Consider the following 14,502-nt stretch of genomic DNA (forward strand, 5'->3'; position numbering starts at 1 on the left):
CATTTCTCCAAGATTTTTTTGTTGTTGTTTTGTATTGTTCTTGTGTGTGTGTTTTAATATTATAGGCTATCAAGATGGAAATGATTCAGAAGCTTCAGGGTCATCCAGAAGAGGTGGAAGAGGTAGTTTCCGAGGTTGCCGTGGAGGATTTGGTCTAGGAAGTCCAAGTTAGTAGTGACTTGCAAATAGTGTGCTTTATCTGTTAAGTTTTATTTTTCATCATTTCCTTTTCATACATAAGGTTGTTGAGAGGATTATATGAGAACAGCTTAGCAGAGTGACTGGTACATAATCACCTACATTGTATATAACATTATTTTTTTAGACACATATCTAATTGCATACTTGTTAGTTGGAATACATGAATCTTTCTAGAAGTTTGTGTGACTCAGCTCTTTAATCTTATTTACTACTTCTAAGTGTTTTAGAGCCTTGATAATGACAGCCAACCTTAGAAAGAGGTGGCCTTCTCTAAAGTTCTCCCCCCCCCCCCGCCAATATACCTTCTTTCACTAATGTAGCTTTCTACCTTAAATTACTCCAGCCATCATTTCTTGGAGCTAGGGGTATTGACTTCAGAAGTCACTGTTGGATTGCATTTGTCTCTTAATGGAAGAGGATAGATTAGTGGTTTTGGAAGTTAAAATTAAATCTGTAATAATGATTTAATAAATAGGAGATTAGTGAATTGTCACTTTTAAAAAAGTGTTCAGGACTTGGAAGGTTTGATCTGGCAACAGTGGGAGCAAGGGGGTGCTATTCTGGAGAATAAGTAATGAGATGATGCAATGTGAAGTTTCTGGGGTAGTTAACAGTTTACTTTTTGGAGGTTATTTAACTTTTGCTTATATGATATTTTAACAGCATTGGCCCTAACTGCTTTTATAAAATAATTTTAATAAAATAAAAACTTTGAGGAAGTAATTTGTAATTAAAGGAAATGATTTGTGGAGAAATCCTTTGTATGGTACTTTGAAAAATTGCTCATGGTGATTCCTTTAAAATTTAAACTATTTTGCCTCACATATTTAACTTCTGGCACTGTGACTTGATTTTCTTCTCTATACTGTATGATTTTAAAACTTCTTAAAAGTAACATAATCTCATTTTATTATGTATAAATATAGATAGTGCATATGAACAAGATGAGGGGACACAGCGCACTGGTGGCTTTTTTGGTTCTAGAAGACCAGCATTAAGTGGCGCAGGTGAGAAATAGAATTTTTCTTTCTTTCTTTTTTCCTTTTTTTTTTTTTTAAAGATTTATTTATTTCAGAGAGAGAGAGAGATAGTGTAAGCATGAGCTGGGGGGAGAGGCAGAGGGAGAAGCAGACTCCCTGCTGAGCAGAGAGCCCATTGTGGGGTTGGGTCCCAGGACCCTGGGATCATGACCTGAGAGGAAGGCAGATGCTTAACCAACTGAGCCACCCAGGCACCCCAGAAATAGAATTTCTTATTGAATGTTAACAATTCATAAATGCTTTTAACTCTACAATTAGTAACTGAATAGATACATTTAAGTATACTGGGTTAGCTCATGAGTTTCTCTGCTTTTTAGATCTGCAGGCAAAAATACGTGGGCAGCTTTGCCTTCCTTAGAAAATTTGTGCACTGTGAATTATTTCTTCTCTCTTATCTACCAGTTAGTTTGAGGTGTAAAGTATACCCTTAATTGGAGGAAGGAAAGTGAAGTTTGTAGTGGTTTCAAAGAGAACTCTGAGTTAGGGGATTTGAGGAGAAAAAGAAAAAACCCACCACATTTGTTGATAAAAATGTGCAAATGTGGATAAACTGGTACATTCAGACAATAGAATATTATTGAACACCAAAAGGAAATGAGCTATCAAACTATGAAAAGATAAGGAGGAACCCTAAATGCATATTACTAAATGAAAGAAGCCAATCTGAATGGGCTACATACTGTATAATTTCCAACTGTATGATGTTCTGGAAAAGAAACAACTCTGGAGAAGGGTAAAAAGATCAGTGGTTGACAGTCGTTGTGGGGAGGGATGAATAGCATGGAACATTTTTTTTAGGACAGTGAAAATACTTTGTGATACATTAATGGTGGATACATGTCATTTTGTATTTGTCCAAACCCATAGAATGTACACCAAGAGTGAGCCCTCATGTAAACTTTGATTATGCCATGTTAGCTTAGGTTCATCAGTTGTAACAAATGTACTACATTGGTGGGGGATATTGATAATGGGGGAGGCTGTTCAAATGTGGGGGCAGGAGGCTACTGGTGTATGGGAAATCTCTGTTCCTTTCCTTCAGTTATTCTGTAAATCTAAAACTTTCTTTAAAAAGGTGGGGGGAATCTTTAAACAAAATGTTCAAATGAGGAAAAGATTTAAATTAAATGTAGAATTAAGAGATGGATGGATGAAAGGACCAGGAATCCTTAGCACTCAATATTTGAATAGAAATAGCTATATGGTTTATGTGTTCAAGGAGGAGAGCTGTGTTTTAAAAAAAAAAGTGAGCTGTGTTTTCTCTAAATAATCTGCAAAAAAAAAATGCATTACAGGTAATGGTGACACTTACCAAAGCAGAAGTGGCAGTGGAAGTGGACGAGGTGAGTTCTAACTTGGTTTTCCTATATATGGTTAATTAACATTATAGTAATCCTAATTTCATTTTTGACGTTAAAGGTAGCTGTTACTGCTTTTATACATTTTGAGGAGTAGACATATGCTCAGCCTGTTTTGGAGAGTTATTTAATATTCCTCAGCATAACAGTTCTATTATAGGAATTATATACCATAGATGTATTTGCTCAATGTATGCACAAGGGTGTTCACTAAAGCTTCATTTATAATAAATAAAAACTGAAAAGCAACAAAATATATCAATAAATAATGGTTTAATAAATCATATCACCCTAAAGTGGGATGCTGTGCAGATGTTGAAGATTGAAATGTCTGTATGTACATGTTCTTATATTAAAACAATGTTTTTTCCTTATGAGATAGTTATTTGATTTGGTATAAGGCATAAAGAAAGCTCAGTATACATGATTTTGTACTATGAAAATGTTTTTGAGTTGTAAAAATTTAATGTTATAATATAAAAATTAAAATGCTTTCCAGACTAGGAAAATAATAAAACTTACTTGATGTCTCTGAAAAATCCTCAGTGATTATTAGTAGTCTGAGAGCATTCAAAGAGACGACTCCCTTGAACTGCCTCTGTTTCCCCACCTTGATTCTTAGATTCTTCATTATAGAAAGAGGTTATTAATGGTTAGTTAAACCATATCTACAAATGTTCAAATCTTGTTGGGTAAAGGATTTCAAAACCTGTGGACGTTCAGACAAGAAAGAGAGCTTACATGTGAAAATGTATCTAGTTAGATTTTCAAATCTAATGCAGTCCTTATTCTTTTTTGTGATAATACCGGAAAGTGGTGCAATAGAGGACTAGTTATTTAAAACCATGAAGGTAGTGTATGGAAAAGAGTTAACATGACAGCCCTGACTGCTATTCTCTGAATGTCCTGCTTACAAGGTTGTTTTTTTTCCTGGTATCTGGGAAATTGGATTTGGGGAGGGTTCTCACCACCCTAACTAGTTTACGAATGGCTTACTGTGCCTGGAGTGTTTTTACAACAATGTAGTTTTAATACCAGCTTTTCTTTCAGGAATCTGGAATATTGGTATGTGCCAGGCAGAAAGTGGCTCTAATGAGCTTCTCTGGTAGGCAGCATTTCCAACATGTTGTCACAACTTGTTGCTAGGGAAATTAAGTGTATCCTGTGTGACACCAGTGGGAGAGGACTCTTGGAAGCTGGTGTCTGGTTATCTCTGGACTTTGCCCCATGCACCTTTTTCCCTTTGCCCATGCTCCCTGTCCTTTCACTGTAATAAATCCTAGCTGTGAGTATGACTATATTCTGAGTCCTGCTGAATCCTACAACCTGGGAATGGTAGTGGTATCCCCCAATACAGATGGACTTTTAGTTCATTTTAGAAAATACATTCCTTTGCTGAGGAATATAGCAACTAGGAAAGGGACTGAGCAGCTTAAACAAAAACTGATAACATAAAACAGTATCATCCACATAAAATCAGCATTTTGAATATTAAACTTAAAATTGTTAAGGATTCTATTAATCTTGTCTTATTCATATGAAGGACTTTAAAGATGTCTGTCCATTTTTAGAATTTGTTCTCTTTGAAGACAAGCAATGAAAATAAAGATGTGCACAGCCTTGTATCTTGACTAATTATCAGTATGGATTTCTTTAATTAGGTGGTTACAAAGGTTTAAATGAAGAAGTAGTAACAGGCTCTGGAAAAAGTAAGTTTTACTTTAGAATAGATATTTGATTTTTATAGTGAAAGTTCTTACATCCTTCAATTAAAAAAATATTTATCTCTTTGTTGGGTTTGATTCCCTTTAAGATTATTGGAAGTCAGAAGCTGAAGGAGGAGAAAGTGGTGACACTCAAGGTATATTAATTTTTGTATGAGCCATATGAACGTCTGTTGTATTTTAATAAAAATGAAAAATAAGAGCAGAGTTAACCTTTTTTTAAATTTGAAGTGAATTTTAATGGTAAACAGTGGGAAGTTCTTCAGTATTTACAATTTGATTTTCAGTTTTTTTCTCTCTCACTTTTCTTCTGGTCCTTGTCATGTAAGCTCTGTCTTTTGTTTGAATCCTAAGGACCGAAGGTGACCTACATCCCGCCACCTCCACCTGAGGACGAGGACTCCATCTTCGCACACTATCAGACAGGCATCAACTTTGACAAATATGATACTATTCTTGTAGAAGTATCTGGGCATGATGCGCCACCAGCAATTCTGGTCAGTGTGATAATCATTTCTGAATTGACTATAAAGCAAACTTTGTCACGTATATGGTTCATTTCTGTAGATTGTTATTACCGAATATGGAAATTTTATTTTTAGCAGATAATGGTTTAGGTTAGAAATTAAGAACCACATCTACCATATACTACTTGTAGAATTAATGGCTATGTTGAAAGAGTATTAAATTTCATCCCCACATTCCCAAACTGGGATAAGAACTTCATTTAAACTTATTAAAAAGGATATTTTTCCCAGGGATTGAAGATTCCTGCTTCCTAAGTATGTGAGAAAGTCTGTCTTAGGAGAATGATATTCTGAGGAGTGGGAGGTTCCTACAGTCCCCTGTTGTTAATGGGCCATTGTTACTGATCAGGATATTTATATTTTACAGGTTTTAAGGGGCCAGGAAAAAATGTCATTAGAACTAGTGTCTATAAGGGTGCTCTTTAATTCTGTCAAGTAATAATATACAGGCTGTAGATAGTACTTTTGAGTGGGGGCATATTGATAAAGTAACCTTAGTATATAAAGTGGAATTAACAAAAACTTGAGACTAACCCAAATGAAATATGTTTATGGAATGATCTGCATATGATAATATGGAATTTAATCATACCCTTCCCCCCCTTTCTTTAGACTTTTGAGGAAGCTAATCTCTGTCAGACACTGAATAACAACATTGCTAAAGCTGGTTATACTAAGCTTACTCCTGTGCAAAAATACAGTATTCCTATTATACTAGCAGGACGAGATTTGATGGCTTGTGCTCAGACAGGGTCTGGAAAGACTGTAAGTCCTTTTTTTCACATGTATTCTGCCCCATAATCAAATTATTAATAGTTTTTGAACTTTGGTTCTTCTCAAGTAGTTTGAGGCTTTTTTGTTGGATGGAAGGTTGACGATTTCAGTGAACTGTTAAAATGGGTATTAAAGAGGGCACGTACTGAATGGAGCACTGGGTGTTATACGCAAACAATGAATCATGGAACACTACATCAAAAACTAATGATGTAATGTATGGTGATTAACATAACATAAAAAAACTAATTTTTTTTGCTTCTGAAATCTGGTTTTATTGGGGTTTGCATACTTTTTTTTAAAAGATTTTATTTATTTATTTGATCGAGAGAGCACAAGCAGGGGGAACAGCAGAGGGAGAGGGAGAAGCGGGGGGCTCAATCCCAGGACCCTAGGATCATGACCTGAGCCAAAGGCAGACACTCAATCATCTGAGCCACCCAGGCGCCCCAGGGGGGTTTTGTATACTTCTAAAGAAAGAATTTTGAACTATTTCTAGAGTAGCATTGCAGTTCATAGATGTTTAGTCCATTTTAAGACTGTTTAACCCCTCCTGGAAGATGATAGTGTCTAAAACAAAAGGGGTGCCCTGGGTAGCTCAGTCAGTTAAGTGTCTGACTCTTGATTTTGGTTCAGGTCATGATCTCACGGTTGTGAGATCGAGACCCTCATCAAGCTCCATGCTGATCATGGAGCCTGCTTGGGTTTCTTTCTCTCCCTCTGTCTTTGCCCCTCCCCCCCTCAAATAAATAAAACAGGATGATGGAGGGTCAAAGCACCAGAGGTTATAAAATGCAGAGAAAGAGAGAAAATAAGTTGCATAATAAAGCTGATAAAATTTTGGAGTCAAAAGAATGAGAAATCGCAATATTCATTGTACCTGGTCTTTAATATGAAGTAACTTCAGGTTATGTTATCTAAAAGAACTCTGATGAGATCAGGTTGGTCTTAGGACTTACCTCTGGGGTCTGTCTGTTAAAGAGGGTTCCCTGAGATGAGTCTTAAAGCCTATCCTTTCTGAATCAAAGAATTGTGGTTCATGCTATTTTAGCTTTAATCAGCCTCTGTAGTAGAATTGAAAGGATAATAAATGAGTTGTATAATACAGCAGCTGATGAATGACTTACACATGATTTTGGAGGTAGATTTTACTGTCTAATTTGCTTAATGAGAAAACTCTAGCACTCTTGCCACATTAACTTCACTAAGCGTGAGTAATCCAAATGAATGATTTCCCAATTTTTGCTGTTTGTGTACCACCTTTGTTATGCATTCTGTGATATTTGTAGCTCTACTCCAAAAGGAATTCATTTAGAGTAATTGCTAAATGCAGTGATTTATATCAGGTTATGTGTACATTACCCTCTATAAATAAGTTTATGTTAAGTATTTAGAATTCGTGGGTATGCTTTTTAAATAACTGAAATATATCTATCAAAAGTTGAAGTGTTAAAAACTCACTGAAATAAAAATTGTTTTCCTCTCTCATCTTAAATTTACCAGCAAGGTGGAAGAAGAATCTAGAAGCTGTAAGGGAATAAGGAATAGGTTTATTTCTACAGGGAGAAGGATGATGTATTATAAATTTGTAAATTATGTAATTCAACTTCTAGGCAGCTTTTCTCTTGCCAATTTTGGCACATATGATGCGTGATGGAATAACAGCCAGTCGTTTTAAAGAGCTGCAGGAACCAGAGTGTATTATTGTAGCACCAACTCGAGAATTAATCAATCAGATCTATCTGGAAGCCAGAAAGTTTTCTTTTGGGTATGTACATCTGGAATGCCACTCAAAACAAGCTTTTCTTTATAGAGATTTTTCTCACTTATTTTGGGAAGAACTCAGTGCAGTCATGTAATTAGTGTTACTTGATTGAAGTGTACTTTTTCATAATCTTCTTTATGGAATCCCTGTTTATTTTTATCTTTAAAAGAAGCATGTTTATTTTTAAAAAAACATGCATATTAAAAATCAGATGATAATAGAAGTAGAAAGATAAAATAGTGAACATGTTGATGGTATTTTTACTGGTAGTTTTGAATGCATGTTTAATGCACTTAGGGTGTTCCTAGTAATAATCTGTTCACATGTAACTTCATAATATAGAAAATGCTTATATCATAATCACCCCAAATTTTAATCATTTTAAGATTGTTTAGGGGTACATATTTTATGTCTCTATTTTGGGGCATTTAGGTTGTTTCTAGTTTGGGGCTACTATAAATAAAATTATAATGAAGAGCTTGCTAAATAAAGTTTTTCTATTTTTATGTCTTAACTATTTCCTTAGAGTAGGATTTTACAAGTTTAATCTTAAAGGGTATGACCTTATAGCTTTCACCAATATATATTTCTATCAGCAGTATATGAGAATGCCAGTTTCACTATACATTCTGCCAACATTTGGTATTGATTGCTGCCTAACAAATTACCTAAAACATAGTTGCTCAAAATGATAAATATTACCTAATATTTACTGGGGATAAGGAATTGGGGAACAGTTTAGCTGAGTGCTTCTGGCTTGAGGTCTGTTATAAGACTGCAGACAAGATACCAGCTAACAATTGTAGTCATCTGAAGGCTTGACTGTACTGCTCCCGTAAGGATCCTTGGTTGTCCTTAGGAAGTGACATCCGGCTTGCTTAGAGTGATGACTGAGAAGGGGCAAGGAGGAAGCTATAGTGGCTCTTTTAAAACAGTCTCAGTCACTTCTGCCATATTGTGTTCATTACTCAGCAAGTTACTAAATCTACCCCATACTCAGGACCAACTATGTCATTTGCTGGAACCAGTGCAAAATGAAAACGCAAGGTCCTTTGCTCAAAAATTATTAATGAATTTTAAGACAGCATATAGAGAGCATTAAACCAAGCTAAGGGCTCTTCTTACCTTGGGACCCTATGTGACTGCACAGGTTGCACATGTATGCAGCCAGCCTTGCACACACTTAAGGGGAAAGAGAGTTAGGATCTATATTTGAAGAAAGGAAGGAATATGGAAGAATTTTGTGTATAATCACCACAGGTATCTTCATTTTTTTCATTTATTAAGAGGTTAAACTACTTTTGGAATGCTTAATAAATTTTCCTTGTTATTTATCACTTTATCTGATATGATCTTAGTGTTGTTTTTGCAGTTTTTTTTTTTTAGAGCTTTCTATGTAGAAATTGTTATTAACATTTTATTTTCTGTGAATTAGTTCATTTTATTTTTTTAAGTAGGCTCCACGCTGGGCATGGAGCCCAGAGTGGGGCTTGAACTCAGGACCTTGAGATCAAGACCTGAGCTGAGATCAAGAGTCAGATGTTCAACCAACTGAGCCATCCAGGTGCCCCTGAGTCAGTTTATTTTAAAATGAGAAGAAAAAACTAAAGTTATTAAAAATCTAATGTCAGATCTGTACCTCTGAAACAAATAATGCAATATATGTTAAGAAAAAAAGGAAGAAGAAGATAGCAGGAGGGGAAGAATGAAGGGGGGGAAATTGGAGGGGGAGACGAACCATGAGAGACAATGGACTCTGAAAAACAAACTGACAGTTCTAGAGGGGAGGGGGATGGGAGGATGGGTTAGCCTGGTGATGGGTATTAAAGAGGGCATGTTCTGCATGGAGCATTGGGTGTTATGCACAAACAGTGAATCATGGAACACTAAAACTAATGATGAATGTATGGTGATTAACATAACAATAAAAAATTTTAAAAAATCTAATGTCAAGCTTAACAGATTTTTTTTTGGAAAAAGTGGATATATATTGCTTAGGCCAGTGTACTATGTTGCTTTTAGGCTTTTAAGTCAAGTAAAAAATAACACATATTTTCTCTTTTAAAAACAAAAACATGTGCATGGTAAATTCAGATAACATGCATGCACAAAATGAATATTTGTACATGGAGATTTGTTGTAACATTGTGGCAGAAGACTGAAAAGTATCTAAATGTCTGTCATTCAAGGACTGGTTAAGTTATGGTACATTTAGAATAATAATGGTAATAACTAGGTTACTGAATCCTTAGCATTTACTAAGTTATAAGTATTTTTTATGTATACCTTATTTAGGCCTAGCAATAGGAGAAAGCAAAGAATCTGTTTAAAGTAATGAGTTTATTTAATTAACAAAGTTTTTGGGGTGCCTGGCTGGCTCATTCAGTAGAGCATGCAACTCTTTTTCTTTTTTTAAGATTTATTTACTTGAGAGAGAAATCTCAAGCAGTACGAGCCTGATGCAGGGCTTGATTCCACGACCCATGAGATCATGACCTGAGCCAAAATTATGAGTCGGACACTTAACTGACTGAGCCACCCAGGAGACCCAAGCATGCAACTCTTTTCTCACGGTCATGAGTTTGAGCCCCAAGTTGGATGTAGAGATTACTTAAATAAACTTAAAAAACAAAACAAAACATAAAATTGTCCTGTTCTCTTCACTACCCCACCCCCGCACTTAATTCTCCTCTTTAGAGTCACCTACTCATAATAGTTTTGTATGAATTAGTATAGAAATAACTGGTGCACATGTATGCACTTTAATCCTCCTCTCAGCAAATGGTAGCATACTAAGCTGTTGTCACTCTATTTTTTTTAATGGTTAATGTTGGACATAATGCTTAATCTGGAACTATACCCCTTTTCTTTTTATGAATGCACAGTATCCCTTTGGATGACTGGATTATAGTTAGAACTTTTCTACTGTTAGATGCTTAGTTTTCAGTCTTTTGATCCTAAAAATAAAGCTGGCAGTGAATATTACTGTAACGTCATCTTTCTCCATTTGTGAGGGCATACTGAAGGGTAAATTCGTACATGTGAATTTATTGGGACAAGAGAAAAGTTTTTAAATTTTAAGAGTGATTAAAATTGTGAAAGAGATTAAAATTGTGAAAGTTTATCCTTTTGAGTGCCAATTTGCCCACACCATGGCTAATGTGGTATTATTACACTTCAGGAAAAATGTGTGAGTCTTCATTTGTCTTCATTTTTGAAGTAATGTTGACCTTAAAGAAAAGTTTAAAAGCCATTTGTATTTTTTATGAACCACTTGTTCATGTTTTTGGCCAATTTTTATGAGGTGGTATTTGTATTTACTATTGTTTTTGAAGAGCCCTTTATTGGATAGATTGCAGGGTTTGTTTTTTTTTTTTCATCATTTGTCATTTGCTTTTCAACTTCTTCCTAGGAAGAATTTAATTTTTTTCAGGTAGTTGAATATGTTAGGTTTTTTCTTTATGGATTTCTTTTTATATCTTGTTAGAAACAAATGTATGCTTTTCACATAACTAGAAAATAACGTGCATTTTTCTTGTTAATAGGACCTGTGTAAGAGCTGTTGTTATATATGGGGGAACCCAGTTGGGGCATTCAATTCGACAAATAGTACAAGGCTGTAATATATTATGTGCTACTCCTGGGAGACTGATGGATATCATAGGTAAAGAAAAGGTAGGCCCTGGAGAGGTAATAAAACTGTGGATTGATTAGTAATTTTTTTTGAATGGGAAAGGGAAAGTGATGCAAAGAGATAGGGGTTTATTTGAGCACCATATGTTAGGCCCCCATAGGATTCTCTGAATGCATTCTTTTTTTAAGATTTATTTATTTATTTTAGAGAGGGCATGAGCATGGGGTGGGAGGGGTAGAGGGAGAGGGAAAGACAGTCTTAAGCAGACTCTATGCTGAGCACGGGGCTCAATCCCACAATTCTGAAATCATAACCTGAGCCAAAACCAAGAGTTGGACACTTAACTGACTGCGCCACCCAGGAGTGCATTCTTTGAATGCGTTCTTACATAATTAGTAAAATAATTCCAACAGTAGATAAATAGTATTTCCTAGTTTGTATTTGAGAAGACAATGAAATTATGTAATTTATTTAAAATCCCTCACTTAGCTCTAGTGATAGAGCTACGGTTAGAATCTGGATCTGACTGAAGTCTGTATCCCATATTCCACTACACTGGGAGAAATGGAGTAAATGCTTCTATCTAGTTTCATGTAAGTCGTGATGACATCTTTTCTTCCTGAAAGAAAGCCTGGTTATTAGCATTTGTCTCTTTAAGCACAGGAATGATTGTTAAATTTCTGAATCTTTAAAAAGACATTTAGGTTTATGTATTTATTTTAGGTATTCACATAACACATTATCACATCAGTAAATCAGTGCTTTAAGTTCACTTTGATGAACCTCATTTTTTTTTTTACACTCTTCTCTGAAGGGATTACTCAAAACATGGTCTTTCTTTATAAAGATAGTTTTCTTTGGGTACTTATTCAGACTATCCAGAGAAATCCACCTTGATTTCTCACTAAACAACTTACACGGTTGTACCAAATTAATTTGTTTTCCTTGAAAATGTCTGCTTCTCCTTATAGCAGCTAAGTATTCATGCGAAGGTGACAGAAGTTTCTCAGTTGTTCCCAAGTGATTAGAGAATGGCGAATTTATTAAGAGTTTAGAGTGTTAGAGCTAAATTTACCACTTATAAGACATTTGAATATGTCATGCTGTTAGGAAATTTTTCCTTACATTAAAGAGTCTGATTTTATCAGATAATAAGATCTACATCTGTGTAGTCCAATATGGTAGTCAGTAGTCACATGTGGCTATACAAATTTAAAAATGATATAAAATAAAAAATTCCGTTCTTTAGGCATAGTAGCTGTGGTTCAAGTACTTAATAGCTATATATGGCTAGTGGCTAACATGCTAGTGAAGATCAAGAATTGTTCATCAATATTTAAACAGTACTAGTGTTATCTAAGCATACCAATTCTCATTATTTTATGCATTGATTTCTAATCTTCATGCTTAAGAATTAGTAGTTGGAGTTGTGAGGAACATTTTAGTTTAATATATTGATTAATATTCATTTTCTACTCTAACTCTTGAAAATATTCTTAAAGATTGGTCTCAGACAAGTCAAATATTTAGTTTTGGATGAAGCCGATCGCATGCTGGATATGGGTTTTGTACCAGAAATGAAGAAGTTAATTTCCTGCCCTGGAATGCCATCAAAGGAACAGCGTCAAACCCTTATGTTTAGTGCAACTTTTCCAGAAGAAATTCAAAGGTAACATTTTTTTCCTTCTTAAAAATAATTGTTTTGTACATAAATGCTTTTATGAGAGGAAAAGCAATGCGAATATATTATTTTTGAGGGTTTTTTTTTACGTGAAGATTTTAACATAGAAGTGGATGTACTCCTAATTAGGTTACTGTATTTTTCATCTGATTGTTTCTTGCCTTTATCCCTGGCTTTGCATTAGTGTCACAGCACCTAGCTAGGATTTAATAAGTGCTTATTAAATGAAGTTATTTTTATATTTATGTCTTCTTTTCAAACCAAAATTATAGAGCTTGGGAAAATTGGGCCTTTCTTAGAAAATTCATGTACCAATTGTTGACACGTATTGAATATCTTACTATATATACTATATGGCTTGGTGAATTCTGAGATTAGGATGACACATCCCTTCTAGAATTGTGACTCTTCTTCCTGCTCGCTGCTCCCTTGGCCACAAGGCGCCTGAAGTGATCAGAAAGCAACTTTAGCTCGTAATTCAGTAAGACTCCTCCTGTTGACTGTGACAGAACTTTTTGCTCTTTGGGAACCAAGACCTCCAAACCTGCAGAATCTATAGCTTAAGGGGGATGGGAAACACAGATTTCCTATGTGGGTCACTGGGAGTGATGGTAAGGGGGCCACTCTTGCTTTGTACCCCTTGGCTTTCAGACTGAATGCACCATATAAAGATTTCTGATTGAAAGTTACTGTGCCCTGCTGAATGATATGCTACCTTTGTAAAGAAACACTTCCAAGCTGGCCTGTGAGCTGTTCTTTAAGTGGATGTTCCACTTTCTGTCAGGCTGACAGCTTCTGAATGTTGTGGTGAAGCGAGAGAGCTAGGGTCCAAGAATGAATCTCGCGAACAAAGGAGAGAGTAAAGCAATAGGGTTTTATTAAGTAAGGATACAGAGAAAGCTCTCTAGAGTGAGAGGGGTCCCAAATGGGTTGCCACTGAGGGCTTTTAGTGGCAGTCTTTTATTGAGAACTGACTGTGAAGCTTGTGTCCTTCAGATTCTTGTGTCATCTTGGTTTGAGCAAGGACTATTGATAACCCCCTTAATGACTTAATTCTTTGAGGCTTGGTCATTTTCTGTGATACATTGTAGCCGCCAAAGAATACTCCCTAACATCCAAGGCCGGGTGGTCTGTTTCCTTATACCTTGTTCACTCTGTCTTAGCACTTCTGCCAGCCAGGAATAGTCTCAGAGCCTAGCCAGGGGCCCCCTATCTTTCCCTGCCTATACCTTAATCCTTTCCTTACTCAGTGGTATGATATGACCTATAGACCTTATGGTTATGGGCCTGCTCCATTACTTCTTTTGCTGTAAAGTGTGTCTTCCTGTCTGATAGAGTGTTAAATGGGATCAGACACTTCACAAGTCATCTGATAGTGGGGCTGGCTATCGATTTGGTTTACTTAAGAGAGGTTTTAAAAAGTCTCTCTGTAAGGTTAAAAAGAGCTCTTTATTGGGGAAAACGTCTAAATAATAAAGCATTTGATCAGTTAGGATTTTTTTTCTTTCTTAGTAGTATATAAAATAATAGTTTCTTATATTAAATGGTGTCTTAAATTTGAAAAGTGGTATCTGCATTTCGTCTTCATCTTTGGCAATTAATAGTGGGTAGGTAATTACCTACCTAAATAGCAGGTAATATTCTGTTGCCTCTCTGTTTCTTGATTCACCCTGAAATAGGAAGGTATTTGGATATTGGCCAGTCAAAATGACTAATGTGTACTCTCATCACTAATATTTGTTGAGTGCTTTTTATGAGCCATATTTGATTATAAGTCCTGGGGATATATGGTAAACAA

At 35.5% G+C, this 14,502-nt stretch overlaps 1 protein-coding gene across 3 annotated transcripts in view; it reads left to right on the plus strand.

The window, feature by feature from the left end:
* DDX4 (DEAD-box helicase 4) overlaps positions 1–14,502 on the plus strand; it is a 70,040-nt gene that overhangs the window by 44,868 nt on the left and 10,670 nt on the right. For 2 of the 3 annotated variants that reach the window (XM_064595589.1, XM_064595590.1), the window contains 10 exons: positions 66–167; positions 1,128–1,208; positions 2,537–2,584; positions 4,261–4,308; positions 4,413–4,460; positions 4,678–4,820; positions 5,463–5,615; positions 7,238–7,392; positions 10,935–11,064; positions 12,526–12,692. In XM_064595589.1, coding sequence (XP_064451659.1) covers positions 66–167; positions 1,128–1,208; positions 2,537–2,584; positions 4,261–4,308; positions 4,413–4,460; positions 4,678–4,820; positions 5,463–5,615; positions 7,238–7,392; positions 10,935–11,064; positions 12,526–12,692 — 1,075 coding nt within the window. The remainder of the gene's footprint in view (positions 1–65; positions 168–1,127; positions 1,209–2,536; positions 2,585–4,260; positions 4,309–4,412; positions 4,461–4,677; positions 4,821–5,462; positions 5,616–7,237; positions 7,393–10,934; positions 11,065–12,525; positions 12,693–14,502) is intronic. The other variant, XM_064595591.1, reaches the window with a different exon arrangement.

Source organism: Mirounga angustirostris, unplaced genomic scaffold, assembly GCF_029215605.1.
Source record: "Mirounga angustirostris isolate CCGP_5_RB_7025 unplaced genomic scaffold, mMirAng1.0.hap1 SCAF_7, whole genome shotgun sequence".
Taxonomy (NCBI): domain Eukaryota; kingdom Metazoa; phylum Chordata; class Mammalia; order Carnivora; family Phocidae; genus Mirounga; species Mirounga angustirostris.